Genomic DNA, 27,888 nt, shown 5'->3' with positions numbered 1-27,888 from the left:
GTAATCATAGAAGCCACACAGCCCAAATAAACTGGCCCATACAAAAGTCCATATACCCAACTAGCTCTGTACTGATATGGTTTTTGGTTGGAATTGGGACATAGTGGTTAACCCTCTCTTTCTACGACTAAAACATTATACCAGATGTTCATGTTGGTATAATTTGACTTTCTTAGTTTATTTTAGATCCCCTTACTTTCCCATACTTTACTGTAACCAGAAGCTTAATGTTCTTCTAATAACTGAGCTGTTTGCTGCATAGGATTCTGGGGTCCCAAATAGGTTGCATTGTTTTCTGGGCATTATTTCTACGTAAGATCAAGAAATATTCAATCCAAGTTAACTGCCAACCTAATCGCATTGTATTTGTAATGAAAATCTGTTATTATTAGCACAACATTTGCTTTGTTTTCTTCTTCTTCTTTAATAACACGGCACAAAATGCCCTTACACTTATTTATTGTCTCTTTCAGGTAGTGCGAGATTACAGTTTCCAGCTGTTCTTACAAGAGAATTCTGTGTTCCGTAAACCGCAGTCCTTCCAGTTCCAGCCATGTGACAGTGACACTGTAAGGGCCTTTTACAAAATAAATAATTTAAATTTTTAATTTCATTAATTATTTTCATGCTTGGAAATACCCAAGGTCCTATGAAGCTATTCTACAAACAGAACAAAGTCTGAAGTTATACAGATTGCAGTGTGCAGGCAGACCTCTCTGTATGGGTATGCTCTCATGTATTGTAAAAGGCAGAGTGTTTCCCAAAGGGCCCTGGTACTGTGTTGTTCTGAACTCTGCAGTCATGTGCAGATTCTTAGAAGTGTGGTAGAGCCCACTGAAATCCAGTGGGTTTAAGATCACCTAATGCCACCCCTGGGTATGTTGCTTTTTAGCCCTACTCAGACTTCTAGGTCAGGATTATGCCAGCTTGCCCCTCTACCTCCTGATGTGCTTTCCCCACTCTGCCTTGAGCATATTGGATTTATGATAGACATTCAGCCGTAGACATCGAGAGCTCTGCATAGGCTCTATTGTCACACCTCAGGCATGAGTTGTACTGATCCGAAAGATTGGGGATGCAGGTTTTGGGGTCTGTGCATATCTGAAATATGCACAGTATTGTGAGCAAACGTGAAAGCCAGCAGCATGCAAAGGTCTTGTAGGGTGAGTGCATCACAGAGGGCAGGGCAGGTTGGCACACTCTTAATTCCCTCTTGCAGATGGTGTGTGAACGTTCATGGGGAGGCAAACGACAAAGCCTGTTGAATAAACTGCTCTCCTGTACACTTGGCTAATAGTGGATTGAGTTGGCTGGATCCAGTCTCTACCCTGTTCCATTTTGCAGTTGATCCCCATCTTTGCTGCTGCGTTATAGAACAGGGCGGTCAATAGCCAAACAGGCTCATATACAGTATATATATCTTGTATGTGGTTAACACCTGCTTGTAAGCTTGTCAATGTTGTGGTTTGGGCTCTTGCTAAAGTTATTAAATTCATTAATATGAGAGTTGATTCATAAATACAAGACAGAAGGGTTGGTCAAGGGGATTGCCAAGGACTAATAAAATGTGAACAAATGATTGATAATAGTTCCTCTACGTAGACTTCTCCAGTTAGTACTCTGTCCCCAAAGGTTTTATGTGGTATAGAAACATTCCCACCTTAAGTTAAATCGCTCACTAGATATCTAAAAATAGCTATTTTCTGAGTTTCATCTGCGGCTAAGAAATAGAAAGTGCCAATTTAAACTAAGTGTGGGTTTAAAATAAAGCCTCTTTTTGCCGCCATTTGGTAAACTGTGCTTAGCAAGGAACAATCTTGGCTCTCTAAATTCAGCACGACATTTTTGAGGACAGGCAGATAAAGATTCTGGCAGACCTGTTAGGAACAATAGTCGTGCCCTTGAAAGTTAAATGTTGTTCTCTAAACGTCTTCCCCAACGAACGATAATGTGCTCCTAGTTCCCGGACATCTCCAGCAAATTATTTACATCCAGCCCCAAGGGTACATAAAAGGCAGGGGGCTGAGTTTTCCCTGACTAACCATATTTGCCTAACTGTGTTTGCCTTGCAGTTCTAACTGTGTTGTGTGTGTATGTGTATGTGTGTGTTTTGTCCTTGTGCAACCTTTGACATTCAGAGTTTTAATGCCGTTCAGCTGGTGGATATTGAGCCCTCACCTGTCAGTGCTCTGAGAATGACCTTAGTAGAGGTATATGGCAGCATCTGCTCCTCACCCTTTAATATGTTGTGGTATTGCTGGCGTGCATGCAGAAGAGGGCTGCTATGGTGCAATCAGCTTTCATGCAAAAGTGGCAAATGAATGCATAACACGTTGAGAACCAAACACTCCTTCCCAGCACTGAGATCTCAAACTTGTTAATTCTCCTATTCACGCTACATGATAGTAGGTCAAAACAACAACACACTGCTTGTAATAATCTGGAATAGAACTGAGTAAAATAGGATGTAAAAACACTCTCTGATATATAGTGTGGCATGACATAGTCCTGTATCAGAGAGAATCTGTTCAGCTCCATTTAGCCTCCTGAAAAGTTGTTGTATCTTATACAGTACCCTTGATTATATCTATGGTGCTATGCTAACCTTCTTTCTCATCTCTAAAACAGCAGAGACAACCTATGTCATCTTTTTTTTAAAACAGGATAATATAAAATAAATATCGGCCATAATCTTGTTGAAGATTTAATCTTTTTTTAAAAAAAAGTCCATTGCTCACTTCCAACTCCATGTAGTGTATTGGGTGGCTTAGAAGCATTATTTAAGAGACCTTCGGGTAGTGTGGGCGGCATATAAGTTAAATAAAATAAAATAAAATAAAATAAAATAAAATATAAAATAAATAAATAAATAAATAAGCAAACAAATAAATAAATAAATAAATAAATAAATAAATAAATAAATAAATAAATAAATAAATAAATAAATAAATAAAAAGCAGTCTTCAAATGTTACCTAAATGCCCTGAAAAGTGGCCTGACCCAAGGAGTTCCATATTCAAATCTCTGATAGGTGCCCTCCTAGTTAATCTCACATCAGAAGGTAGAAGAATGCCCTTCATCCTTGAGTAAAGGATCTTAATCTTCAGTTCCAGGTTAGAGAGAATGAGGCAACTGAGGTTCGTCAATCACCTCTTGTGTAGAAGGTGCAGGAGGCTATAAGCAGCAATGTGATAAATCTTTAAAGTCTGTCTAAATAGCTCAAGATAATACAAGGTCCATGTAGTGTAGATTCATTTCAGTCATCCTTTTTTTTCCCCACAACTTTGACTGGCATTAAAACTAGACAAGCTTTGAGCATTATAAAAAAAAACGCATGTGCCGAATTGGATTAAAGAAACTGATAGCTAGGGCTCTTATTTCTTTACTCTTGTCTTGCTGAAGATTCATTTTTGACCTTTTTTCCCTGTGAAATTTCATCCCATAAATTAATCTTCCGGGGAGCTATTCAAATCCAGGAATTCATTACACACACTTGTCTAAACGCATCAACAACCTTGTGTTAAAAAAGTGGAAAATGAAAAATCTTCAACTGTTATGCATTTTAGTCACTTCATTTTCATTTTGTGTTGGAGCTGCTCAGCGTAAGTAGCTTCCTGCGTTTTCATAGAATATGCATGGTGTTGTTTTTTTCTCTCCATTGGGTACGCTATGCAATGAACTCTTGTAGAAATGTGTTGCTGAATAATCTGATTTGAACTAAAATCAATAATTTTCCCAAGAGAAGGTTTCTACTTTGCTGCAGTTGAAGAAGTTGCTAACATAATTAGGGTGTTTCGTCCTTTGCAGAAGTTTTGGATACACAACTTGTCTGGGAAATTTGGAGCCAGATGGCCTTAAAGATACTCCAAAATTTACTGCTATTAAATTGTTAAATTCCAGTGTTTCTCCGACTGGGAATAACAAAGCATGTTTTCACGGTTTCCTCGGGATTTCATTTGGCTCTGAACCTGAATACCTTAAAAGCATCTTCAGGCACTGAATACATATAATGGGTGGTGACGAGGGGACAGAATTGAAGATAACATGATTCTTTCCTGCAACCAAGGAAGTTCCTTGCATTGCAGCCGTTGATCTTCTTGCAATGTAGAACAGAAGCCATATGTTTCATTTCGGTACAGAATTGAGGACTCCAACCTTTTCTGTTGGACTCTATGTGGAGATAGCCCCAGTTTATTTTTGCATACCACTCCTTTTTTTTTTTTTTTTTTTTTTTTTTTTTTTTTTTTTTTTTGCATATCTCTGCTCTCTCAGAAGATCGGGTTGTGCTTTCAAATTTTCTACTGTACTCAAACTAGAGAAAGAACCGAGAGGCTGCATAGAAATGACTGGTTCTGGAGCAGAATCGAATAGTGGGTGGGCAACCATCCAAGCATTCCACCCATGTCTTGGGAAGCTCTTCTTCATGCACATAGTCATGCACCGGTTGTGATGTGGGCCACACAACCCCTTATGTGAACAAGCCGAAGAATGGGAAAAGACGCTGGATTCTCTCCTTTGTGGTTTTGACTATTGCACTTTGCTAGCAAAGCAGGAGATCAGTAAACACTTAGAAAATGGTTGTTAAAACAGCCATTGCCAAACATTTCTTCATCATACCCTCTTTTTGATTGTTGAGAAACCTTTGTGCCTCCTTGTTGCTTTTTTTTACCCTCATTCAAACTCCTCCTGACCAAAATAACTAACTCAAGATTAAAAATAAACACAAAAACATAATAAAATTATTTTAAGTTAAAAACAAGCCATTTTTCTTCACACCGTCCAAATCCTAGTAACTGCATTACAGAAATTTGTTTCAGCCGACATAAACATTTGTGTCGTTGTTGTTTTTTTTCCTTTGTAAAAATCTTTCCGTCTTGCATCCTTTCTAGGAATTCTTGGTTTAGGGCCGAAGTTTTGAAACCTCTGTCGGAAGGGATACAGAACAGCAGACATATTTGATCCAGAAAAGAGAAAAAGAGGAAGGTTTTTCATAATTAGAGGAAGAGGAGAACCTGTCTTGCAGCCTTATTAATTAATTACATTAATACTCCACCCATTAGCCTAGTAAGTAGGTGGAGGGAAAAAGGGTTGGCGACGTGAGTGGAACTGGGAACAACAAAGATCGTTAGCAGCCAAACAAGGGCTGGAGAACGTATGTTTTGGATGTTGCAGAAATGCATCTCCGGTGGTTCCTCACCATTGGCTATACTATCCAGAGCTCCTGGGAATTGCAGTCCATTAATGTTTAGAGGTCTGCCAGTTCAGACCTCTGAGCTAAACAGAGATGCAAGAGGTGATTTACTGTGTTTCCCAAAAAAATAAGACAGGGTATTATATTATTATTATTATTGGTCCAAAAAACGCATTAGGGCTTATTTTTAGGGGATGTTTTATTTTTTTCATGCCCAACCATCTACAAGTCATGTCAGCTTCTTCTGGTGGCTGCACAAGGGTGGAGGGCGGGGTTTCACTTCACTGGGGCTTATTTTGGGGGTAGGGCTTCTATGATGAGCATCGTCAAAAATCCTACTAGGGCTTATTTTCAGGTTAGGTCTTATTTTCAGGGAAACAGGGTAGCAGTCGGGTAATTTCCTGGATAGAGGAATGCCGACGTATACCCATGGTAAAAAGCCCCCAGTGGCTTTGACGAGGGAGCATGAATAATCAATTTATTCAATTTATTTATTTAAAATATTTTTACCCTGCCTTTCTCCTCAAAAGGGCCCATAAATCAATGGTGGGAGAGCAGACCTTACCAAACTTCAGTGAAAGCAAACCGAGTCGACGTGGTTGTAGAAGAGGTAGCCGTGCTAGTCTGATGCAAGCCTTAGAGGTGAACACTGCAGCACCTCATAGCTTGGAGACGAAGCTGTTAAGGAACGTGGTAGACTTCAGTCAGGAGTCCCCAAAACTGCAGTGTACAGAGAACCTATTATTAACCCAGCAATGCATAGATAAGCACATTTGCAGGAGCAGGGCAAAATATAGGAGGAAATTCACTAGCTCTTTCAATTTCCTGCGTGGAAACAGAGGCTGCTTCCTTAGACAGCATGTGATCCTGTGAGAAACTGCATTGAATGACAAAATCTGTTGCCAAGATAATAGTTCCAAAGAGCTTCAACAACAGTTTTGAGGTGGTTCTTTCCTGTTTTTGCCCATTTCTTGCTTGCAACATTCCGTTTATCTTCTGTACATTGACAGTGAGAGTTAATTCCTGGTGGCATTGCAGAAATCAGTTGGGATGGCTTTATCTGAAATGTTTATAGTCAGTGCAGACTGAGATGCCTTTTGGATGGTCTTTTATACCATGGAAAATCTCCTAGCCCAGATGATCAAAGTTGCAAGGCCAAAAGATAATTTTTAAGGCTCTGGTATTACTTAAGATCACATGTGCCGTTTCATTAATTGGAGCGCTGCTCGTGTGCTGGACAGGGGATGCAAAAGCGCTAAAACCACTGAGACAGCCAGGTAAAGTAGCTGCCGTCTTCTGCTTCTTCAGCTGCCATAAGTGATTAGACTTGGCAATTCCATAGGCCAGAATACAAACCACACCCAGAATACTTGCACAGGGCAAAATTCAGAGTGTAGCACCTCTAGTTTAACTCACCCAACAAAGTTTTGTGCTTGGGTTTATTAAACATTGCCTGCCATCACTCCGTAAACCACTTAAGAAACCAAAAATATTTCCTATAGAAATATGTGGTATCTCTGGGGTGTTTTTCAGTGTGTATGCAGTGCTGTAAAAAGTTTTTAAAAAATTACTAGGTATGTTCAAACCCTGAAATGCATCTGAACTAGTCCTTCAGACCCCAACTATAATTAAATATGTGTACATGGTAAGGTCCACATTTCTCGGGAAATTGAAATAGCCACTCTCATCTTCTTACTAGGAATTAAGAAAATCAAAGTGTTGAGGTTAGCCACCTTCCTTGTTACAAAATGTGATTAATCATTAAAATTGAGTGATCTGGTTCATGACACCATAGAGCTGATAATACAAGTCCAAAGTTCAGCCTTTTCCAAATTTGTGTCTTCAGATATTTTGGAGACCAGTCTCTGTTGGCTGTCACAAGCATTGCTTGGCTGTGGCATGTCGAGAGTTGCAGCTTTGCGCCAGGTTGTGGAAAGCTTCCCTGACACCTCTGCATTTAACCAACATCATTTGTTAACAGGACATTTCCCCAATATAACTGCACAGTCAGTCTTGCAAAGTAAGTTCATGTTTACCTTCCAGTGACTGTGTGTAGGCATCCTTCAGTCTCGAGAGAATGTGGTAATGTGCTCTGTATGGAGGACTTGGAACAGCGTCTAGTGTGGCTCAGAAGGCCAATTGGACAGTTACCATCCCTTCCACATTGAAGACAAATACAGTCTGTCCCCTGTCCAGCTCCATGATTTTGCTGCTTTCGTAACTGCCTCTTTGCCTCAGCCTGCTGAACAAGGGTCTCTTCAAATTGGGAGAGGCCGTGATGCACCGCCTGCCTCCAGGCTGAACGCTCAGATGTCAGGGTTTCCCATCTGCTGAAAGGCCTTCAGATCCCGTTAGCAGATCTCTTTGTATCGCAGCTGTGGTCTCCCTCTGGGGCGATTTCCCTGCACTAATTCTCCATACAGGAGATCTTTTGCTGAAGGGAATCTTTTGGAACCTGGCCATCAGCCATTCTCACAACATATCCAAGCCAACATAGATGTCGCTGTTTCAGTAATGTATACATGCTAAAATTTCCAGCTCATTCTAGGACTACTCTGTTTGGAACTTTGTCCTGCCAGGTGATACCAAAAATGTGTCAGAGATAATGCATATGGAATGTGTTCAGCTTCCAAATCAACATTTTTCACTAAAAGCAAAGTGTGAAATTCTCTCTTGCAATTTACACTCAGGGTGGAATCCACCAGAACAAAAAGCAAAGCATGCTGCTTATATACTGCCCCATAGCACTCTCTGGGCAGTTTACCATTTAATTATCCAGGGTACCCATTGCCCCTCCCTTCAGCAAGCTGGATACTCAATTTATCAATCTTGGAAGGATGGAAGGCTGAGTGAACCTTCAGCCAGCTACCTGGGATTGATCCCAGGTCATGAGCAGAGTTTTGGCTGCAGTACTGTGGTTTAACTACTGCACTAGCTCCGGAAGCCTTACTCTAATTATGTGCTAAATTTATGATCAAATTTGACCCTAAATTGGAATGCATGCTTAACAATAGTGACATGAACTGAATTGCTTGTATATATAGGGGAGGTTTTGATATTGTAAGATATATATACAGTGGTGCCTCGCTTAACGATTGCCTCGCTTAACGAGGAAATCGTTTGACGATTAGGTTTTTGCAGTTGCAAAAGCGATCGCAAAACGATGGTTTAAATGGGAAAAATCTGCTTCACGATGATCGGTTCCCTGCCTCGGGAACTGATTTTCGCATTACGACGATTAAAAAACAGCTGGTTGTCAGGTTTCAAAATGGACGCCGGATGTACAAAATGCCCCCCCCGCTGTTTTCTAGGACAGATTCCTCGCTTTACAGGCGCCGAAAATGGCCGCCCCTATGGAGGATCTTCCCTGGACGGTGAGCTTTCAGCCCATTGGAACACATTGAAGGGTTTTCAATGCGTTTTAATGGGCTTTTTTATTTCGCTTAACTAGGATTTCGTTCTACAGCGATTTTGCTGGAACGGATTATCCTCGTTAAGCAAGGCACCACTGTATTTTTAACTGATTGCAGTGTCACTAAGCTCAAAAAGGTGATGTTGGGCGAGGGGGTTGCATAGAACTAATCACATGTTATTTTGGATCATGGGCCAGTGTTTCCACAGCAGTTTGGCTTGGTGTAAACAGAGTGCTGCAGTTTCTTTTTCTAAGCCAGACGGACATTTGATGTTCCACAGCAGATTCACCCCCTGAGTTAAAATAGGTTATGGTGATTAACTTGCCCCTTACACAGGCACCATTTCTGAAGCAGGGAGGAAGAGGGGTAAAGAATGGAGAGGAGCCGGAAGACGAATAAACGGAAAAGGCAAGTCCTGAAGAATACAAGTTTAGATTTGGGGGTTAAAGTCCTGGGTCCAGAATGGTTGGAGACTTTTGTCCTAGTCCTTTGAGAAAGGCTGAAGTGAATGGAAAACATAACAGGAGAGGGAGAGTGGGCGGCTTCCACTTTGGCTCCCCAAATCTGCTACAAAAGTGGTGAATAGATAAGGGGGAGAGAAAAAAGAATAGGCTTATTAACAAAGCGGAGCGTTTGGGGTTTTTTGTTTGTTTGTTTGTTTTAGGACATGAGTCGCTTCATTCTGTGGGCCCAACAAGGCTGTGAACACCCTCATTTACAAAAAATACTTCCCTCCTTTCTTCCTTTCCTCAAGACAATCCAGGCGTCTGTCGAGATGTGCCAAGGCTCTTTCAAAGCCGCTTCTCTTCTCTTCCCGGCTCTCCCGCTTGGCATTGGGAACGCTTTCTTCTGTCTTTATTTAAACGTCAGCCCGTTGCATGTGAGAAGCGGGCCGTTCTAAGACAGCTGCCGGGATCGCTGGCCTGTCTACACAGAGCAAGGGATTGTTGGAGGTCTTTGTGCAAGTTTTCACTCGGTGTGTGTCTATATATGTATGTGTGTGTGTGTTATTCATAGAGGAATGTGCCATCCCACAGTGTCTTTCGAAGAGTTTAAGGAACAGCAAGTGTCCATGGACAAAAAACTAAGCCATGAAGAATTCAGATTCGGGAAGGAGAAAGCACCTGCCGGGCAGTGAATTCCGCTGGCTCTTTTTTAAAAGGCAAAACTCTCTGAACCATCAATCGTCCATATTCTCTTTCTGTCAACAGTTGGAGGGGAAACTGGTTATTGCAGTGGCGAACTGCCTCGAAGCCTCGTGTCACTTCTGTCCAAGAAATGACCGAGATGTTTTGTTGCATTCGCTGCAGTGGCTGGCGGGTGGCAAACGCTTCTTTCTCTTAGTTCGTAGCTTCCTTTCTTTTTTGCACTGATGATAAGCTAGACTTTTCTCTTAGGTCAAGGATGGGCAGAGTGCTGCTCAGGGGTGGCCCCACCTCCAGATACCTTGTTTTAGACGCCTGGAGCATCCCGGGCACAGTTGTATTTCAGACGCTGAATTTTTCCCTTTTTTTAAAAAAAATTAATTTACAATATTTCAATCCTGCTTTTCTCCTTAAAAAGAACCCCAGCTTCCGTCCTGATATGAACTGTGTAAGGTCACTGGGGTGACGAATTTGCCCTCAGACTCACCCCAGTTGTACATCCACCCCTACTTGACAGTAATAAATAGAGGCCAACTTATTTTTTAAGCATGTGAGCAGTTTGTTGTTGGTATGTACTGTCAAGTTGCCTCGGACCCATGGTGACCCAGTGGATGTGTGGTCTCTGAAACATCCTGTCCTCAAGGATCCTGCTCAGCTCTTGGAAATTCAAGCCTCTGGCTTCCTTGAGGGAGTCCTTCCATCTCCTATTGGGTCTTCCTCTTTTCCTGTTGCCTCCAACCTTTCCTAGCCTGGTGGTCTTTTCCCAGAGAGTCCTGCCTTCTCAAGAGGTGCCCAAAGGAGGACAGCCTCCGTTTCAGCATGTTTCTTCCACTGAGCACAAGGTGACACACGCGTCTCTCTTTCGGCTCACAGTCTCCTCGCTATAAGCGGGTGAGGTAAGTCAGGCTGCAACAGAATAGGAGAGAAACTCAGCTTTCTCAGGAGTAAGCTAGTGGAAGAAGCCAACAAGGCAGCAGCGATGTGTCTGGGTTTTCCTGCTTCCTACTGCCGATGAGGGATCACCTTACGGCATGTACCTTTGTACCAAAAAAGCGTGTATTCAGAAAGGTAGCTAGCCAGAGAAATTCTTAACCAAAAAGCTTCCTCTCTGGAGGTTAGTTTTTTGTGGCATGACCTTTTTCTCCTTCCCTGGCTCTTGATTCTTCATAGGTTACTCCCCCAGATGTTAAAAGCAAACCTTTCTGAGTTGGGCAAGGGCCAAGCGACGTGTAGGTATTCCTCCACGGCTGAAGGTGAGGTGTTCTGATGTTGCTTTCAAAGGTCGTGTGGGTTGTTCAGATCAGTGTTTTCACTGTAAACCAGGCTGAGTGTCTTGAGGCGAGAGGAGAGAACGGCTCTATAATTAGTGCAGGTTTTTGGACTCTCGTTTGTCCTTCCAGGCCATGATCTGAGGTGGGAGGAATAGAGACAGATTTGTTTTTCTCCTCTTGGCATGAGTTGAAGTTGGAGCTGAGCTCCAGTCATAAGCATTGGCACCTTTTCGCCAAACACATCTCTCCGCTGGAATCCAGGGAGCCTGCATGGGAAAGTCACCTGCGGAAAAAACAAAAAGATAGCATTTGAAAAGTGTTGGAATTCTTGCATCTAGCAGGCTGCATCGGGGTGGTCCCTTCTGCTCTGGCCCCGGGACACATCAAGGGCTACCCTAGAATGGATTGGAGAGAAGTGACTTTCTAGAACCTTCCACTAGGAAACAGAAAGCAAACATTTTGCTGTCTAATGAGTTCTGTGATGCTGTGAAGATTAGCAGATTTGTTAATTAAGGACAATTTGTTAATTAAGAAAATTAAGAACGACAACCCACTTTTTTGGACTACATGATTTGCTCCTTCCCCTACCTCATGGTTATACAACATCTTTGCCTAATGAAGAGTTCCAGAAGAATTTGTACAAGTTCTCATTATTTCTAACTGAGTAGTAGTGAGCTTAGTGCAAGCATACCCTGTTTCCCCCGAAAATAAGACCTAACCTGAAAATAAGGCCTACTATGATTTTTCAGGATGCTCGTCATATAAGCCCTACCCCAAAAATAAGCCCCAGTGAAGTGAAACCCCGTCCTCCACCCTTGTGCAGCAACCAGAAGCTGACAGGACCGTGTTTGAATAAATGTAGATGGTTGTACCTGAAAAAAATAAAACATCCCCTGAAAATAAGCCCTAATGTGTTTTTTGGAGCAAAAATTAATATAAGATCCTGTCTTATTTTCGGGGAAACATGGTAGCGATCCAGTAGACGTGCTACTTAATCATTAAGGTGGCATAACACTCTGCTGCAATACAGCTCTCTTTTTTTAACCGCTTCTATATTATCATTTATGTTTTCTTTCAAAGATAAAGCCCAATTCTCTCTTGCAATTTACACTCAGGGTGGAATCCACCAGAGCGAAAAGCAAAGCATGCTGCTTATAAACTGCCCCATAGCGCTTAAAGCTCTCTCTGAGCGGTTTACAATTTTAATGATCCCGGCTACACATTGCACACACACCCAGCAAGGCGGGTACTCTATTTACCAGCCTCGGAAGGATGGAAGGCTGAGTGAGCCTCGAGTCGGCTACCTGACCCCGTCAGGATCAAACACAGGTCATGAACAGACTCTCGACTGCAGTTTAACCACTGTGCCACACTAAAAATAAATAAATAATGGAGACACACCATACATTATTACATTTAAAAATAAAGGTTAGTCAGGCGTGTGTGTTTCCTGAGAGGTGAGCGGCATGCAGGGATTTCCCTTTATATATGTATGTATAATTAATTAACACCTGACCTGTCATCCAGCAGTGGGATCCTAGGCACCTTAACAAAGACTTTTTAAAAAACAAATATTAAAACAGTTAAAAATACAGTGGCCCCAATCTTGTTGCTTGGCATATTAAATTGCACTAGAGTAGACCCATTGAATCCACGGAGAGTTAATGATTTAATCTCTCTGTAAATTCCGTTGTTTCAAACAGCTTACCCTTAAGTGCAATTTGCTAAGAGGAAGAAAGAGAAGGGAACTGGCAACCGTAACAGGAAGAACGTCCTTTTAATTTGCCTCCCCTGCAGATCCCATGACAGCATTCCTTCTTTTTTCTCCAAACTATCATATTTTATAGGATTCTCTTTCTTATGGAGAACTTTTTCATTTTTTTTTTCTGGCATGCAGGATCCTGGAATTAAATGGCCGTCGGTTTATCAGACAGCCACCCAAAACATCCCTACTGTAGGCTTTAATGTTTATTTGCAAAATATGGTTGTCGTATCCAAGGGCCATTCCCGTTGGGCCCATACCTGTGATCAATATGACGGTGCGAGAGCTGTCTCATCCTGAGCCACACGCAGATATGCCATTGCATGTGCTTCTCAGTTGCTAATACTTCCTTGGGTTCTGGTTGCAGGGGGTGGGGGGACAACAGTGTTTTTGTTTCCTTCTGAGTACGTGCATGAGCCAGCTTGGTAAGTACCGTATTTTTCGCTCCATAAGACGCACCTCTCCATAAGAGGCACCAAATTTTTAGGAGAAGAAAACAGGAAAAAAATAATGTTTTCTTCGCTCCATAAGATGCACAGACTTTCCACCCCCCTGTTTTGTGGGGGGAAAGTGCGTCTTATAGAGCGAAAAATACGGTATGTAATATCTGTAAGACATCCTCTCTATTTTAGTGTTTCATGCATTCACCAGTGTATGGCTCGTAAAACCAGGGGCTTTTGAAAAAATGCAGTGCAAGATGTAATTTAAATCTCCGAGCATCATCACTGTCAAAAATTGCCTGTTTGCCTGATCTGCTTTATCTGCTCTGTGTTCAATTCTTCCGATTCAGACATCTCTCCTAACAAATTGCATAGCCCTTAATGTGCCAGAAGACTCTTTGTATTAAAGAGAATCTGAGTTCACTTGTGCACCCCTGTTTTGGTGGTGTGAGACACACCTTACCTTGCTTTTGAAAAGAGGTGAAGAGCAAATTGCTCTCCTTTTAGATTTTCAGCACCCTCTCTCTCACACACACACACACACCCCACACATCCATCACAGAGCTTACAGACAAACAGCTGGGCTTTTCCTGTGTTTGGAACTCTTGTTTCGGTCTGTTTCACCCACAAGGATCCAGGAAAAGCCCTTTTGCAAATGCCTTATAATTGAGCTTCAAAAACAAACAAAGCACTTTATTGGATAACTGCTTAATGAGGGTGTCATGGATGGCGAATCAAGCCAATGTGACCTACCTGTTGATCATCTTCTTTATTTGTGTGTGTTTCAGAGTCGGCAGCTGGAATCCGAGACTGGGACGACAGAAGAGCACAGCTTGAACAAGGAAGCTCGGAAATGGGCTACACGTGTGGCACGGGAGCACAAAAACATTATTCACAGTCAACGGGTGGGTTGAAAATGAGTAGAGAGACAGCTTCAAGGAAGAGGTGCTTCAGGTCCTCTGGTTACTTACCTAACGTAACAGGTTGTTGTTGAGGCGAACTCCCACCTATCACGAAATACGCGGAGTCCAACAGGTCCCACCTTCGTGTAAAGCGTCAGATACATTTTCGAGCAGTTTGTGATGTACTTAAAAGAAGCTGTCTTTTGAAGAAAAGATCCCATATGACACACACACATCCCAAAAAGAAGCCATTTCTGTTGGTCTCTTTGCATTTGCAGTGGGTCCCTCAGAGGCTGTAGAGCAGAGGTTCCCAACCTCCAGTCCACGGCATGGTTCTGGTCCGTAGCCTGAGCCAGACCAGGCTGCAGAGACAGTCCTCCCGCCCCACCCCCGCACGCAGTCACTCCCGCACAGCTGCTTTGTGCATGTGCGCTCACTCTAGTGCACCTGTGCACGCGCCGTGCCACCATTTGCACATGCATAGAAGCGTGCATGCTCCTGCACAAGCATCGCAGTTTGCGCATGCACACAAGCGTGGGAGGTCCCCCGCCTTCCCCAGCCAGTCCGTGGGGTGAAAAAGGTTGGAGACCCCTGCTCTAGAGGACAGAAAATTGGCCCACCTTCATCTAAAATCACCTTTTTTCTAAACCTTTTTTCCCTCTACCTTGGAATTTCTAGCATTTGTGTTGCAGAAAGAGGAATCTGCAATGAGACACTGTGTTATAAGAGTCTTCCAAGAGCTTACTAAACAACAGAAGGGTTAAAGTTACATGTTTACTTTTCACTTTTCATTGTTTGAGAAGCAAATTTACACACTGGGGGGACCTGTTACATGCTATCAAGTTTCCCCAAACATACGGAAACCCCATGAAGGAGCAATCTCCACAGTGTCCCTTCCTCAACAGCCCACCTTAGCTCTTCTAAATTCAACCCCATGGCTCCCTTTAGGGAGTCAGACTGTCTCCTATTCGGTCTTCCTCTTTTCCTGCTGCCTTCATCCTTTCCCAGCATTATTGTCTTTTCCAAATATCCCTGACTTCTCATGATATCTGAGCCTTCCACTGGTCTCCAGAACACTAATGTTTTCTTAGCATTTATTTCACCCTGTCTTTCTCCCCCAAGGGAATTGTTTTAAAATTCTCTTTAGCTGAGTTGAGACATTTTTGCAAATAAAAACCAGCTGAGCAGTCTTGATTCTAAGTCCATTGTGGGTTTCTTATTCTTCTTTAAACACTATTGAGTCAGAAATCAAAGAATTACTTGGAAAGTAATCTTTAAAAGTGTGATGATTCAGAACAAGTTCCTGCTTGTTCAGTAGTTTGAGATGTAAGGTAAGACTGGCTTTACTGTCTCCATGTGGTACAACATTGGCAAGGGTACTGGTGCCATATCCAAGCCTGAGATTAGAGGACTGCAGTATAAAGCAAATGTATCTGAATATAGATCTGTAAAACAAACAGGACCAGTAGCATATATAATTGAATTTCGAGTTGGAATTGCCCCTGGAGTTTATTTAGTCCATTGCTGTCAGAGTTGGATGTTTGCATCCTTCTTTCTGTGACTCATTATAAGTCAGAAACGATGATGGTTTTATGTAGCTAACTGCGTAGAAAGGAAGCTTTGAGCAAGGCATTAAGAGGAATGCTTCCTGTCCTTTCTGCAAGCAAGAAGTTAATGCAGAAACGCTGAATTGTTCCATTTGCGTTGTTTTAAAACTCAGCAAATATTTTCCCTTTTCCTGTTTCTCTCCAGACTCTGGAGGAATTGGAATGCCATGGTCCTGCCGTGTCTGAACAGAGCCGAGCAGAACTGGAGCAGAAGATCGATGAAGCCAGAGAGAACATCCGCAAGGCTGAGGTGAGAGGAATGTCCCATGAGTTTTGCTTCCAACGGTTCTTTAGGGCAGCCGCACGGATTAATGCAGCCACTTGGTGAAAGGGTGCTAAAGGTGTGAGTTATTTTTAATAGGAGCGTGTGGGAGAACAGAGGGAAACCCTCTCTCAATCTCTCTGTCTCTCTCTCTCTCCCTCCCTCCACCCCCCCTCTCTCTCACACACACACAATTACCCAGCTGATAACACCCATCTTTCCCCTTACAGCCACAAGCAGCCGCAGAAAGAATCTGGAAGCTTGGCCTGTGTGTTTCATGCGCACCTCTCCATGTTCTGTTACCCTGACCCGAATGACAGTGGTTGGTCTTCACAATTATTAGTAGAAGCCAGCTTGCTTCAAATTGGTTAATGAGCAGGTTTCTTTTCTACTAACCACTGATAAGATTGACCAATGTTAGGTTTGAGCAGCAGATTTTGGATAATCTGAGATGCCAGTGGAAGCTCCTGGTCTCTTTGCTGAGCAAGTCAAGACGCAGAGGCAGCACACGAGGCCAAAGCTTTTTGTAGTTCATTCTCATGATGCTAAACTAGGGTTTACTGTGACGTTCAAATGCAGCCATTGGGCTCAAATTGGGGTGAGGAGGGAAAGTTTTGTGTCACTGAGAAACCGTGATTTTCCTCTGTCTGCAGTCAGCTCTACTCATTGCTGGCTCCTCTGAAAACCAGGCCCAGGTCTACATGGGGTATTTTTTTTCCTTTCAGTTCCAAAATTAAGAAAAGGGGATGAAGGATGCATTTCCTGAGTTTAGATCCTCATTTTTCAAACCTCCATTAGGAGTGACCCAGTGTTCTGTCTGCTCTGTCAGCGTGTATCTTAATGTTCAGCCAGTTTTAAAATTGATTTCTCAAAGACAATTGTGTGGTTTCTGAATATTTCATGAGAAAATATTTATAGTGAAATAGTTCCCCACAAATGAGATGACCAGCATCTTTTCTTTTATCTCCTTGCTTCCTTCTGTGTTCGCTGTACCTCTGCATGGACTTTTCACATTCCTCCAGCCTATACCATTTCAGGGAGTTTAAGGCTAAAAAAATGTCTTGATAAAATTCATTTTTTAAAAAAGACAAGGCTGTTGAACTCCAATTGGAAGGATTTCCTTAGCTATTGTTGCAAGTTAATTTTGCAGGCTGCTTTTAAACTACAACTGAATGTGTTCCATCTGCTTTTTATTCTTAGGTTTGCAATCTGTATGTTCCTCTAGACTTTTCTATGTTCCCTGGATATGCATGGGATGCCCATGGCTGGAAATGCATTTTCTTACTAACATTTGATTTGCCAGGGCCGTCATAGAGAGCAAGGATAAAAGGCAGCCAAAACTTTCTTTCAGGACCTTTCGGGACTGTTCAGAAACAGCAACAAGTACAGAACAGAAGCCAGTTGGTAACCAGGGCTGGCTGCAGGAAGCAGGTGGCTCCTTTGCTTCCCCTTCACGCTCACTGCCAGTTAGTTCCTGAGCCCAGTTCAAGGTGCTGTTTATTAAATTCAATCGCCTGGAGCCATGGAACTCTTATATATATATGCTGCCATCATCTGGAGAGGCCTTCTGTAGAGTTCATCTCCCTGGGTGACGGTGGGTGACTTTAATCCCACCCCCACATGCGGCCAGCCCAGTTTTGCCCAGTCCTGGTCTGTGTTTTGCCAACGAGAACCATCTTTTGAAAACAGATCCCATGCTGCGCTCTCCGTGGGCCGCAGCCCACCCGTTTACATGTCCCCTGGACGTGTTCTGCTGCATCTCAATGTAGGCGCCTACATTTCCATCCTACTTTTGTGTGCTTCTCAAGGCATAGTAATAGTGAGAGACTGTAAACTTAACCCTGTCTATTTTTGAAGGGGAAATAAGGAAACTAGTGAGAAAAATGTCATCACACTTCCAAAAATACAAGACACCTGCTGTTCTCATGGGCCTTGGTGCAGAAAACGGTTGCGCGTGAGGAGAATGTGAAAGTATCAGATGCATATTTTTGTTCTCTCAGTCAGAACGTAAGTGTTGTGCTAGTCTAGATCAAAGACCTATCTTAACTCCATTCGTGTTGCCAGGTGGATGCTTGGGGGACACACAATTCTGCCATGATTTTGATCCGCATTTATGGTCAGTTCATGGACAGATTTAGTTTCTTGTTGCTAGTAAAGCGTTTTTTGGGTGTATCAATGACTTGCACAGATTGCATCTTTATTGTGGAATATGCCCAGTTCCAGTCGGCATATCTTGAACAGTTACGTAGATCTAGCTGAATATTGAATGGAGCTTTCGTTTCTTCATCGTGGCCTCCGTAAAGGCACGCTAATGCGGTAGTCTTTTGTGCTTGCGCAAATCTTCGAAAACTTTGAAAAATCAGGAGATCGTTCGAGGCTGTGCCCTCCCACATTGCCCATTGGCCCCACTTATGGTCCTCCCTCGGTTCCTTTTTTGCCACTAGTTTGGACACACCTGGGAACTTTCTGTAGTTAGCTCAGCTCACTGAGAAGCTGCGAGGCTGTGACGTGTTGAGTCAGGTGCCTGATCACACACCTGATGCACCCTGGCGCGTTGTCAGTTATCCTCCATTCTCCTTCACCAATTCCACACATTTCATGCAAACCCGAGTCAGATTCCAGCCTGTGTGTTAAAATAAGTCTGTGAAGAATGAGGCAGGAGAACTGCTCTTTCCTATAGGGTGAAAGGAGTCTTGGATGTTTTGAAAGTTGAGTTGGCTAGAAAAGCTGAATGCATATATTTTTTTCCTCAAAATCTTGCTAATTTTTTTGGAAATCTGTGGCATAAAAGGGTTAACTGGTGTTTTCTATCAGGCTCATTCTTCATGGAAGGTGCTATGAGAGGTGCTTTCTCTAGAATGCTGACATACCGCTGGAACATTCTTACAAGTCACACTCATGCCGAAACCTCCCCATGCAAAAAAGAGTTTGCAGTTTTCCTGGGGGGAGATGGAAATGTACTTTTCGGCTAGTCCCAAATGGACAACAGTTGTTGTTAGGTGCCGTCAAGTCGTCCCTGACTTACGGAGACCCTATGGATGAGCCATCTCCAAAATATCCTGTCCTCAACTTGCAAAACACAAGCCTGTGCTTCTTCCTTTAGGGAGTCAATTCATCTCATCTTTTCCTGTTGCCTTCAACCTTTCCCAGCATTATTGCCTTTTCCAGAGAATCCTCATGATGTGTCCAAAGCAGGACAGCCTCCATTTCATCGTTTTCACCTCCAGAGATCTTTCAGGCTTGATTTGATCTAGGACACACTTGTTCATCTTCCCGTCTGTCCAGGGTATCTGTAAAGCTCTCCTCCAGCACCACCTTCTGAACGAATCCTGCCACCGTTCTTTACAGTCCAGCTTTCATATCCATGTATAATGCCAGAGTGTGGATGACCTTGATCTTGGTCTCAAGTGACACATCCTTACGCTTGATTTTTTTTTCTAATTCTTTCGCTACTGCTCTTCCAAGTCTTCGTCTTCTTCTGATTTCTTGGCTACAGTCTTCATTGAATCAAGTCTCCATGATTCAATCAAAAGATACAAAATCTCTAACTTCAGTTTCTTCTGAATTGTGTATTTCCTCCGTGGTCATGATTTTGGCCTTCTTGGTGCTCAATAGCAGTCCTGCTTTGGCACTTTTTTCTTCTACTTTCTTTAACAGCCGTTTCAGGTCATTGCTGCTTTCCACCTGTATGATGGTGTCATCTGCATATCTTAAACAATTAATTTCCCTTCCACAACTTTTCACTCCTCCTTCCTCTAAATCTAATCTGGATTTCTATATGGCATGTTTTGCATACAGATTGAACAGATAAGGCAGTGGCTCCCAAACCTTTTAGACTCGTGACTCCCTTGACTTGCAGGCCACTGGCCGTGGCTCCACAGTCCAGTAGGAGTGCCATTTATCCACAGGATCAGTACCTGCAGTTTCACTTATCCACTGCCTGGGGGGAAAAATGAAACACACGAATACACATTCCCTGTGTGTATTATGCAGACTGGCCACTAGATGAAACCAGAGACTGTGCTATATAGAGATGGCTTAATGGAAACACAATACAGTGGTGCCTTGCTTAACGAGCACCCTGTTTAACGACGAATCCGCATAGCGATGAGGTTTTTGCGATCGCATTGCGATGTTTTATATGGCAAAACATTGCTTTGCGATGATTGGTAAGCATTTCGCTTACCGATTAATGCATAACAGTGTTTTAAAAACAGCTGATCGACGGTTCCAAAATGGCCACCGGGAAAAAATGGCCGCCCGCAGTGTTTTCACACCCTTTCCTCACTTACTGGGCAGCGAAAATGGTGGCCGGATAGAGGATTTCCGCATAGCAGTGAGTTTTTTCCCCATAGGAACACATTAAAGGTCTTTTAATGCGTTCCTATGGGGTTTTTTTCCCCACATAGTGACGAATCTGAATAGCGACGATTATTTGGCACGGATTATCATCGTTATGCGGGGCACCACTGTAGTGGCCTGACAGGGAGGGCAGGAAACCCAGTCATTTGGCAAGACTGGGCCAGGGCTCCCTCTCTCAACCAGGGACAGACACGGGAGAAACCACAAGGAAGTGCTGTGGGTGAAGGAGGGAGGGGGTAAGGAGGAGAGGATTGTGTGGCATCCTTGGGTGGGTATCCCGGTGTCCCACAGAGCCATGGGACACAGTTTGAAAAACACTGGAACACACACACCCCAAGGATTTTTGGTTTATACCCTGCAAATCACCCTAATAGCAACTGTGTTGGCAGCTTAGCTGTATCTTTTGCTTTTTCCTAACTGACATGTTAGAAGCTGCAACAGGTCTGCCAGCAAGGGAGATGTTTGCTCCGTTAAAGGCCCAGACGCACACTTCTCGGCCACGTCACAGATAAGGCAGGGACCAGAATCCTGAACCTGACCCATGGGAGTTTCTTGGAAATTTCTTTTCCTCTGAAATTCATTTTGAAGAGAACCTCTTTTCTCTTGCATTGATTCAGAACAGCTGAAGTACTCACAGAAGAAATGTTCAGCTCAGCTCAGCACTCACTGAAACACATGCGCTCTGGCACCGGCTAATTTTTAAATGTCAAATGTGTCTTAGCATTTTTTAACAGGACATAGTGATGGAGCCATGGTTACAAACATCTGAGGCCAAGGATTGTTCTCTACCTGTCAGCCTAATGGCTGTCATTTGAGGGAGCCAATGCGACTAGACACGGAACACCATGACCTTCCCACCGAGGTGGTACCTATTTATCGACTCGCAATTTTACATGCTTTCGAACGGCTAGGCTGGCAGGAGTTGGGACAAGCGACGGGACCTCACTCCGTCGCATGGATTCAATCTTATGACTGCTCGTCTTCTGACCCTGCAGCACAGAGGCTTCTGCGGTTTAACCTGCAGTGCCACCACATCCCTTATATATAAGTATAAACAACAGCTAACAGATGTCTCATGTAATTGGTGCCTAGTTCCTACAAGTGTTGCAGCTGCCGTATTCTCTACCAGTTGCCTTTATTTCATTTCATTGATATGCCACCTTTCTCCCAGTTTTGGGGCTCAGGACAATTTAAATCCATAAAATATTAAAATCAGTAAAAGGACAAACACTCCCGTAGAATTAAATTGGGTTATGTGATCAAAATGCCATTCAAATTAAAATTCTTTCATATCATTTCAAGTAGCACCACTAAGTTTCCGAAGTGTCTTGAGGAGCATGTAATGGTAGCCTCTACTGAGCCATTCTCTGCCCATCTTAATTATACACCATGCCTCTGTGACATAGATCGTATGTATAGGGACTGCCTGTGATGTAGGATCACACACACAAGCATGAAGTTAAGTATGTGATTATCTAATACAGGGAGGGCCGCTCTGATCCTAAATGGGTGGGGGTAACATTGTAATTACTCTTGGATGCCCTCGGGCACCAGTGAATCTCCCATGGTTTCAAGCAGAGATCCCAGCTCTGCTGTGGGGTTTGCTTTCCACTGGAGGTAGCATGTTCTTTTGCACTGAACCCCAGTTAGCCAAAATATGCCCAAATTCTGGGTTTATGGTGTGTGTGTTTTTCTCTATATGGATACTCAGCGCATTGCACAAAACAGCAATGAAGGTGTTTTACTGGTTATACCATATTTAACGCAAAAGACCCTGATGTTGGGAAAGGCAAGAGGAGAAGGGGACAGCAGAGGACGAGGTGGCTGGACAGTGTCATCGAAGCTGACCAACATGACTTTGACCCAACTCGTGGAAGACAGGAGGGCCTGGCGTGCTCTGGTCCATGGGGTTACGAAGAGTCCGACACGACTTAATAACTAAACAACAACAAACACATGGGGGTGGTGGAAGAAAAATAAAAATATTATGGCACTTTAAAGACTGCTGGTTTTATTTCAATTTAGCCCAAAACGTGGCAGCCAGATTACTAACTGAGGCTGGTCACAGTGATCAGGTGACCCTCCCTGTTAAAGCAGTGGCACCAGCTGCCAATCTGGTTCCAGGCACAATTGAAAGTGCTGGTTTTAACATGCAAAGCCTTAAATGGCTTGGGCACTAGCTATATCAAGGGTGGTGTCTCCCTTTATGAGCCTGGTCAGGTATTAAGATCCTCACGGGAGGCCTTTCTCTTGGTTCCGCCTCATTCACACGTGTGCTTCGTTGGGGACACAGGAGAGGGCCTTTTCTGTGGCTGCCCCCAGACGGTGGAACTCCCTCCCACTGGAGGCCAGCCTGGCCCCATTGTTGCTCTCTTTCCGCAAGCGGGCAAAGACCCTTCTCTTCAGGCAAGCTTTCTCCCAGTGACTGAGAGGGGTTTTTTGTTTGTTTTGAATGGATTGTTGTGTCTTACTGCTTTGAATGTGTTTTTGTTGTTGGTTTTGTTTACTTGTATTTAGTGTGGCACTTATTTGATCCCTTTTTACTGTTTGTATACTTACTGTTTTTTAGCTTTAAATATTGTCTTCTAATGATGCAAGCAGCACGCTTTTTGCAAGCTGCCTTGGGTCCTTTTTAAAGGAGAAAGTCAGGGTAAAAATGTTTTAAATAAATAAACTGCTTTAGACAAAAGAGTGCAGATACTTGTCACCTATAATTATTCTATGAGGGTGAGATTCATATCGAGATGCATATGCAGAAAACCTGTATTTAAATATTCAATGTTTATTGAATAAATATTAAAGGTTTTTATTATATATAAATAATTAAAAATAATAAAATCAATAATGATCAAAATGAATCAATATTTAATTATTTTTTATAAAGACACCTTAATCAAAGAGCAGCTGGTTGTTTCTAAATAATTACTTCTGTTGAAAAGAAGTGGTTGCAGAAAAGGCTTTTATATAAGTAGTGGGGAGCCTCTCCTCCCTGGTTTCTCCTCCTCCTTCAAGTTTACGGTTTGAGTTTCGTGGGGAAATGGAAAAGAAATTGGAATCCAGACTTGCAATGTGAACGATTCCTCATGACTTCTCGCCTCATTCAAGCAGCAACTAGAATGTAATTTTATTTTTCATTCTGAAACAGGTTCCTTTTAAGAATACAGTGGTGCCTCGCATTGCGATGTTAATTTGTTCCGCAAAAATCGCTGCAGAACGAAAATGTCGCTACGCAATAGTAAAAAGCCGATAGAAATGCATTAAAACCTGATTAATGCGTTCCTATGGGCTTAAAACTCACCGTTCAGCGAAGATCCTCCATAGCGCAGCCATTTTCGCTGCCTGGTAAGTGAGGAATCTGTCCCAGAAAACAGCGGGCGGCCATTTTGAAACCGCCGATCAGCTGTTTTAAAATCGTCGCTTTGCGATGCTCGGTTCCCGAAGCAGGGAACCGATCATCGCAAAGGGAAATTCCGCCATAAGGAACATCGCAAAGCGATCCCTTTTGCAATCGCAAAAAATGTGTTGCAAAGCTATTTCATTGCTAAACGGAGCAATCGCTATGCGAGGCACCACTGTACCTTCTCATCAACCATGGATTGAATGATATCAGCAACTAACTAACTAACTAACTCTCTTTCTTGACATCGTAGATAATAAAGCTGAAAGCGGAAGCTCGACTTGACCTCCTAAAGCAGATTGGGGTTTCAGTGGACACGTGGCTGAAAAGTGCAATGAATCAAGTGATGGAGGAACTGGAGAACGAGCGATGGGCCAGCCTCCCTACCGTTGCCAACAACGGCTCTTCACATTTGGTACTGACTGTTTTCATCTCTGTCTCCTTGCCTTATTTGTGGATCCTTAGTGTTTGCTTCCATATGACATCTGTAATAATGTCTGTTTAACCTGGAGCAGGCAGTTGCGGTTCATCAGCAGAGGTTAAGAAGCATCTGATGGCTCTTGGTAGCTTCATCTCCTGCCATGTTTGCTGTTGACACCGATGAAAGCTGCCTTGCATAGCAAATGCCAAGTGTCAAAGATTGGGGGTGTACATTTGTGTGTGTGCATGTGTGCATGTATTATGATTTAAACCACTGGTTCTTAACCTTTGTTACTCAGATGTTTTTGGACTGCAAAACTCCCAGAAGCCTTCACCACCAACAGTGCTGGCTGGGGTTTCTGGGAGTTGCAGTTCAAAAACACCTGAGTAACAAAGGTTAAGAACCACTGATTTAAACCACAACATGAGCCTAGGATTAACAACTCACGTCTCTTGACACCAAAGTCCAAATTAAGCTGTACGCCCTCCCCTGATTTTTAAAAATCAGGCTAAAAACAGGGATAATACATGATTTAAAAACTGCACTTTGGAAAACAGGCCAGTGGAAAAAGAAAAACCCATAATGGACGAAGAGATGTTTAAAATTCTGATGCTCTGGCACACACCAGATTTCTTCTTCTGTTATCTATGACAACAAGTTTTGTGGTGCCATAAAACTGAGGCATGAGATTTAGGAGGCAGAGACCTGCTCTGTAGCATGGAGGATGTGAAGGGCATCGTTGTTCCATGGGTTCTCTGAACATTTCAGAAGAGAAAATCACGTAGTGAAAGTAAGGGGTTCCCCCTATTGAGTCAGTCAAGGATTTGGGCTTGGGAGGTGGGGTTGATAACGGAATAGACCTAGATTGGCTCCTGGCACACCCAGCATCATAAATAAAAGTGTTGCATGCTTCAGCGGATGATCTTTAGCACAAAGAGAAGGAGGACTTCTAAGCTGGAGCCATGTTAATGATCTTACCTTGCTACAGAGGTCAGATTTCATCCCATCTGCTGGAAAGTAGAAACACTGAGATTATGGGATAGGAATTCATCCATGAAGCTTAGAGAGACCGCATTGCAAACGCAGTTTCGTTTTCTCCATTGGTCTATTTTAAGCCCTCTACCATTCACTCAGTTGGTTTGATAGCAGCAGGGAAAAATGGGATTTCCCCCTCCTATGTATATTTAATGTGGCGGACCTTGATGCCTATTAGCAAGAGCCCTCCCTATTCTGCATTATATTCTGAAACCATGTAGAGCTTTGAGTGGAGTGGGATACAAATGCCATATTTTTCCATGTATAAGAGACCCGCCCCCACTTTTCTAATCCAAAATTAAAAAATCTTAGTGGGGCTTAGCAAGTGTAGGGGGAAAGGGATCAAAGCGCTGCAGGATCGCTTTGATCCCTGCTTTCCCCTTCACTTGTTTTTGTTCTCTCCTCACCTTACTTCCATGTATAAGACGACCTTCAATTGTTAGTCTAAAGATTTTAGACAAAAGTATAGTCTTATACACAGAAAAATACGGTAAGTCCCAGTACCCCTGGTCACATGGACATCATTCACGCCTTTGTGCCTTTAGTATGAAGGTCTGAAGAGATATAAATGCTCATCTCAACCCATTTAACAGCACTTGTGATCTGAAACGGCAAGTCTACCCGTCTCACAAGTGTCATGACCACATTTAAATGAACATGCCTATAGGCACTGCTTTGGAACTTCACAAGTACAGGACACAGAATTACGCAGAATCACATGTTTCTGTCTTGAAGCTACGGAATGCTCGGCCGTCTAGAATGGGTGTGTTAAGTCACCTAAAGTAGCTCCAGATTTCATACATCTTCATACATCTTTCCTCCGAGACGGGAATCATGTGTCTTAGATCTGATGTGGGAATTTCAAAAGGGGAAAGCAACTCCTTAATTCAGATTGTCAAGTGAGGGGGAAAATTCTGGCATTCTGAACGCCTCTTTCCAAGTTGCTTATTTTTCCTTTTTTATATATTCACTGAAAGCAGTGACAGGGAAAAACATCAGGAACCTTTGAGGATGCCCCCAGCATTTTCTATAAGAGGATGATGAGAAGAAGGAATAGATTATCAGAAGTTAGGGCCAACAATTAAGACTTTGCAGTAATTTCTGTTTGACTAATTGGAATGATTAAGAGCCAGCTTAGCACTGGGATTGGTTTTCCACAGGGCAAGCAGCGATGATCTTCCCCTTCTGTCAACAGGGATTGCCAGGCTGTAGATGAACTCCTTCAGCTGACCTCAGTGATGTTACGGTTTTGTCAGCATGTAAGAGTTGCACAGGTCCACTTAGCACATGGTGGAGCACTAAGGATCTTGCCCCATGGTGTTAAGACACGGGTAGAGGCCGAGGGTGCATCAGTGTTCAAGGGTGCATATACATGTTTTCCTCGTTGCTTTTCAGGGTTAGGGTTAAGACTAATTCAGTAGTGGAGTGTTTTCTACTTTTCCTGCAAAAGGCCTCGAAGTGTCAGATCACCAATTCAAGTGACAGTAGCCTCCCTCTGTCAGGTACCTTGATACCTTGGACTATAATTTCCGTAACTGTCAGCCAGCATTGGCCATGTTTTCTGGGGATTATGGGGATTGTAGTCTGTCACGTAGTGGGGGGGAGGCTGAATTAGAGGGATTTAATGCAACCGGGGGGGGGCAGGGAGAGAAAGGGCTGATACCGAGTGTGCTGCGCTTTCGTCTCAGAGAAGAGTTCACTTGTTTATGTGCCAGGGGATGCTGGAGTCCACTCTGGGGAACCCTTAGAGAACTTGTTAAAATCCCTGTTCCTGGCGCTTTTTGGCTCTCCTTCGCTGGCTCCCTTTCCACAAAAGAAGTAGCCATTAGAATTGCAAGCGGAAGTCTAGGTTTATGAGTGGGCCCTGTCGGTTGTGCTCGGAATGGGGGCCCACCTGGCAAAACGGGGTCACATAAGCAGAAAAGAGGTCCCCTCGCCTCCCAGGGACGTGCATGCTACCTTTTGATGAGGGAAGAAGGGCAAGGAAGGGTATGGATTGTGTAGAGAGGGACATCTTTCTGGTGGGCTGAGTCTGAGGTCAGCTTTCATTCCTCCAGACTCCCCTTCCTCGCTTCCAAAGGTTTCCTGTTGCAAAACCTGGATTCTTTCCAGTCCTTTTCCTTTGCGCCCACGACAGCCTTGCCAGCCGTTGGAGCCGTAGCTATTGCCAGCGCCAGGCGCTGGCGAACTGGCAGATGCTGGAGCGTGGGAGGATAGAGTGATTTCCATTCCCCCCCCCTTGGACGCACGCCCTCCCGCCCTCCCCCTCTTTGTAAAAGATTGGCTTGCCCTTTGGCAGGGAGGCTCCCTTAGACAGAAGCTGGCATTTGTCTTTTTTTAATAAAATTGGCAGTTGAAAGTCTAACTTCACACAATAGAAACACCCAACGGTGTCATTCTGCCACCCTCTTGTACATTTCCTGGGCTCCCAAGGGCACCTGGGTTCATTGACTGATTGATATACTGATTGAATAATGCTGCTTCTCTCCCCCCCCGCCTCATTTTAAAATATATCAGGTAGTACAGGTGTATTTGTTTTCTAGGCATCCGCACCTGTATAATCATTTTGTGTGTTTTTGTTTTGTTTTTTGAAGCAGTTCTTGACAGCCTTGTGCTGAGTTGATTTTAAAGAAGAGGGTGACAAATCACAGAGCGGCTTTCATTAGACAGGTTGAGAGCT

At 43.3% G+C, this 27,888-nt stretch overlaps 1 protein-coding gene across 5 annotated transcripts in view; it reads left to right on the top strand.

Annotated features, from left to right (window-relative positions):
• FCHSD2 (FCH and double SH3 domains 2) overlaps positions 1-27,888 on the top strand; it is a 158,644-nt gene that overhangs the window by 113,976 nt on the left and 16,780 nt on the right. For 3 of the 5 annotated variants that reach the window (XM_078390221.1, XM_078390218.1, XM_078390220.1), the window contains 5 exons: positions 474-569; positions 2,139-2,210; positions 14,011-14,127; positions 15,877-15,981; positions 24,006-24,167. In XM_078390221.1, coding sequence (XP_078246347.1) covers positions 474-569; positions 2,139-2,210; positions 14,011-14,127; positions 15,877-15,981; positions 24,006-24,167 — 552 coding nt within the window. The remainder of the gene's footprint in view (positions 1-473; positions 570-2,138; positions 2,211-14,010; positions 14,128-15,876; positions 15,982-24,005; positions 24,168-27,888) is intronic. The other 2 variants (XM_078390219.1, XM_072993448.2) reach the window with 1 other exon arrangement.

The sequence above is a fragment of the Pogona vitticeps genome, chromosome 3 (assembly GCF_051106095.1).
Source record: "Pogona vitticeps strain Pit_001003342236 chromosome 3, PviZW2.1, whole genome shotgun sequence".
In the NCBI taxonomy this organism is placed as follows: domain Eukaryota; kingdom Metazoa; phylum Chordata; class Lepidosauria; order Squamata; family Agamidae; genus Pogona; species Pogona vitticeps.
This window is presented reverse-complemented; position numbering and strand designations above follow the sequence as displayed.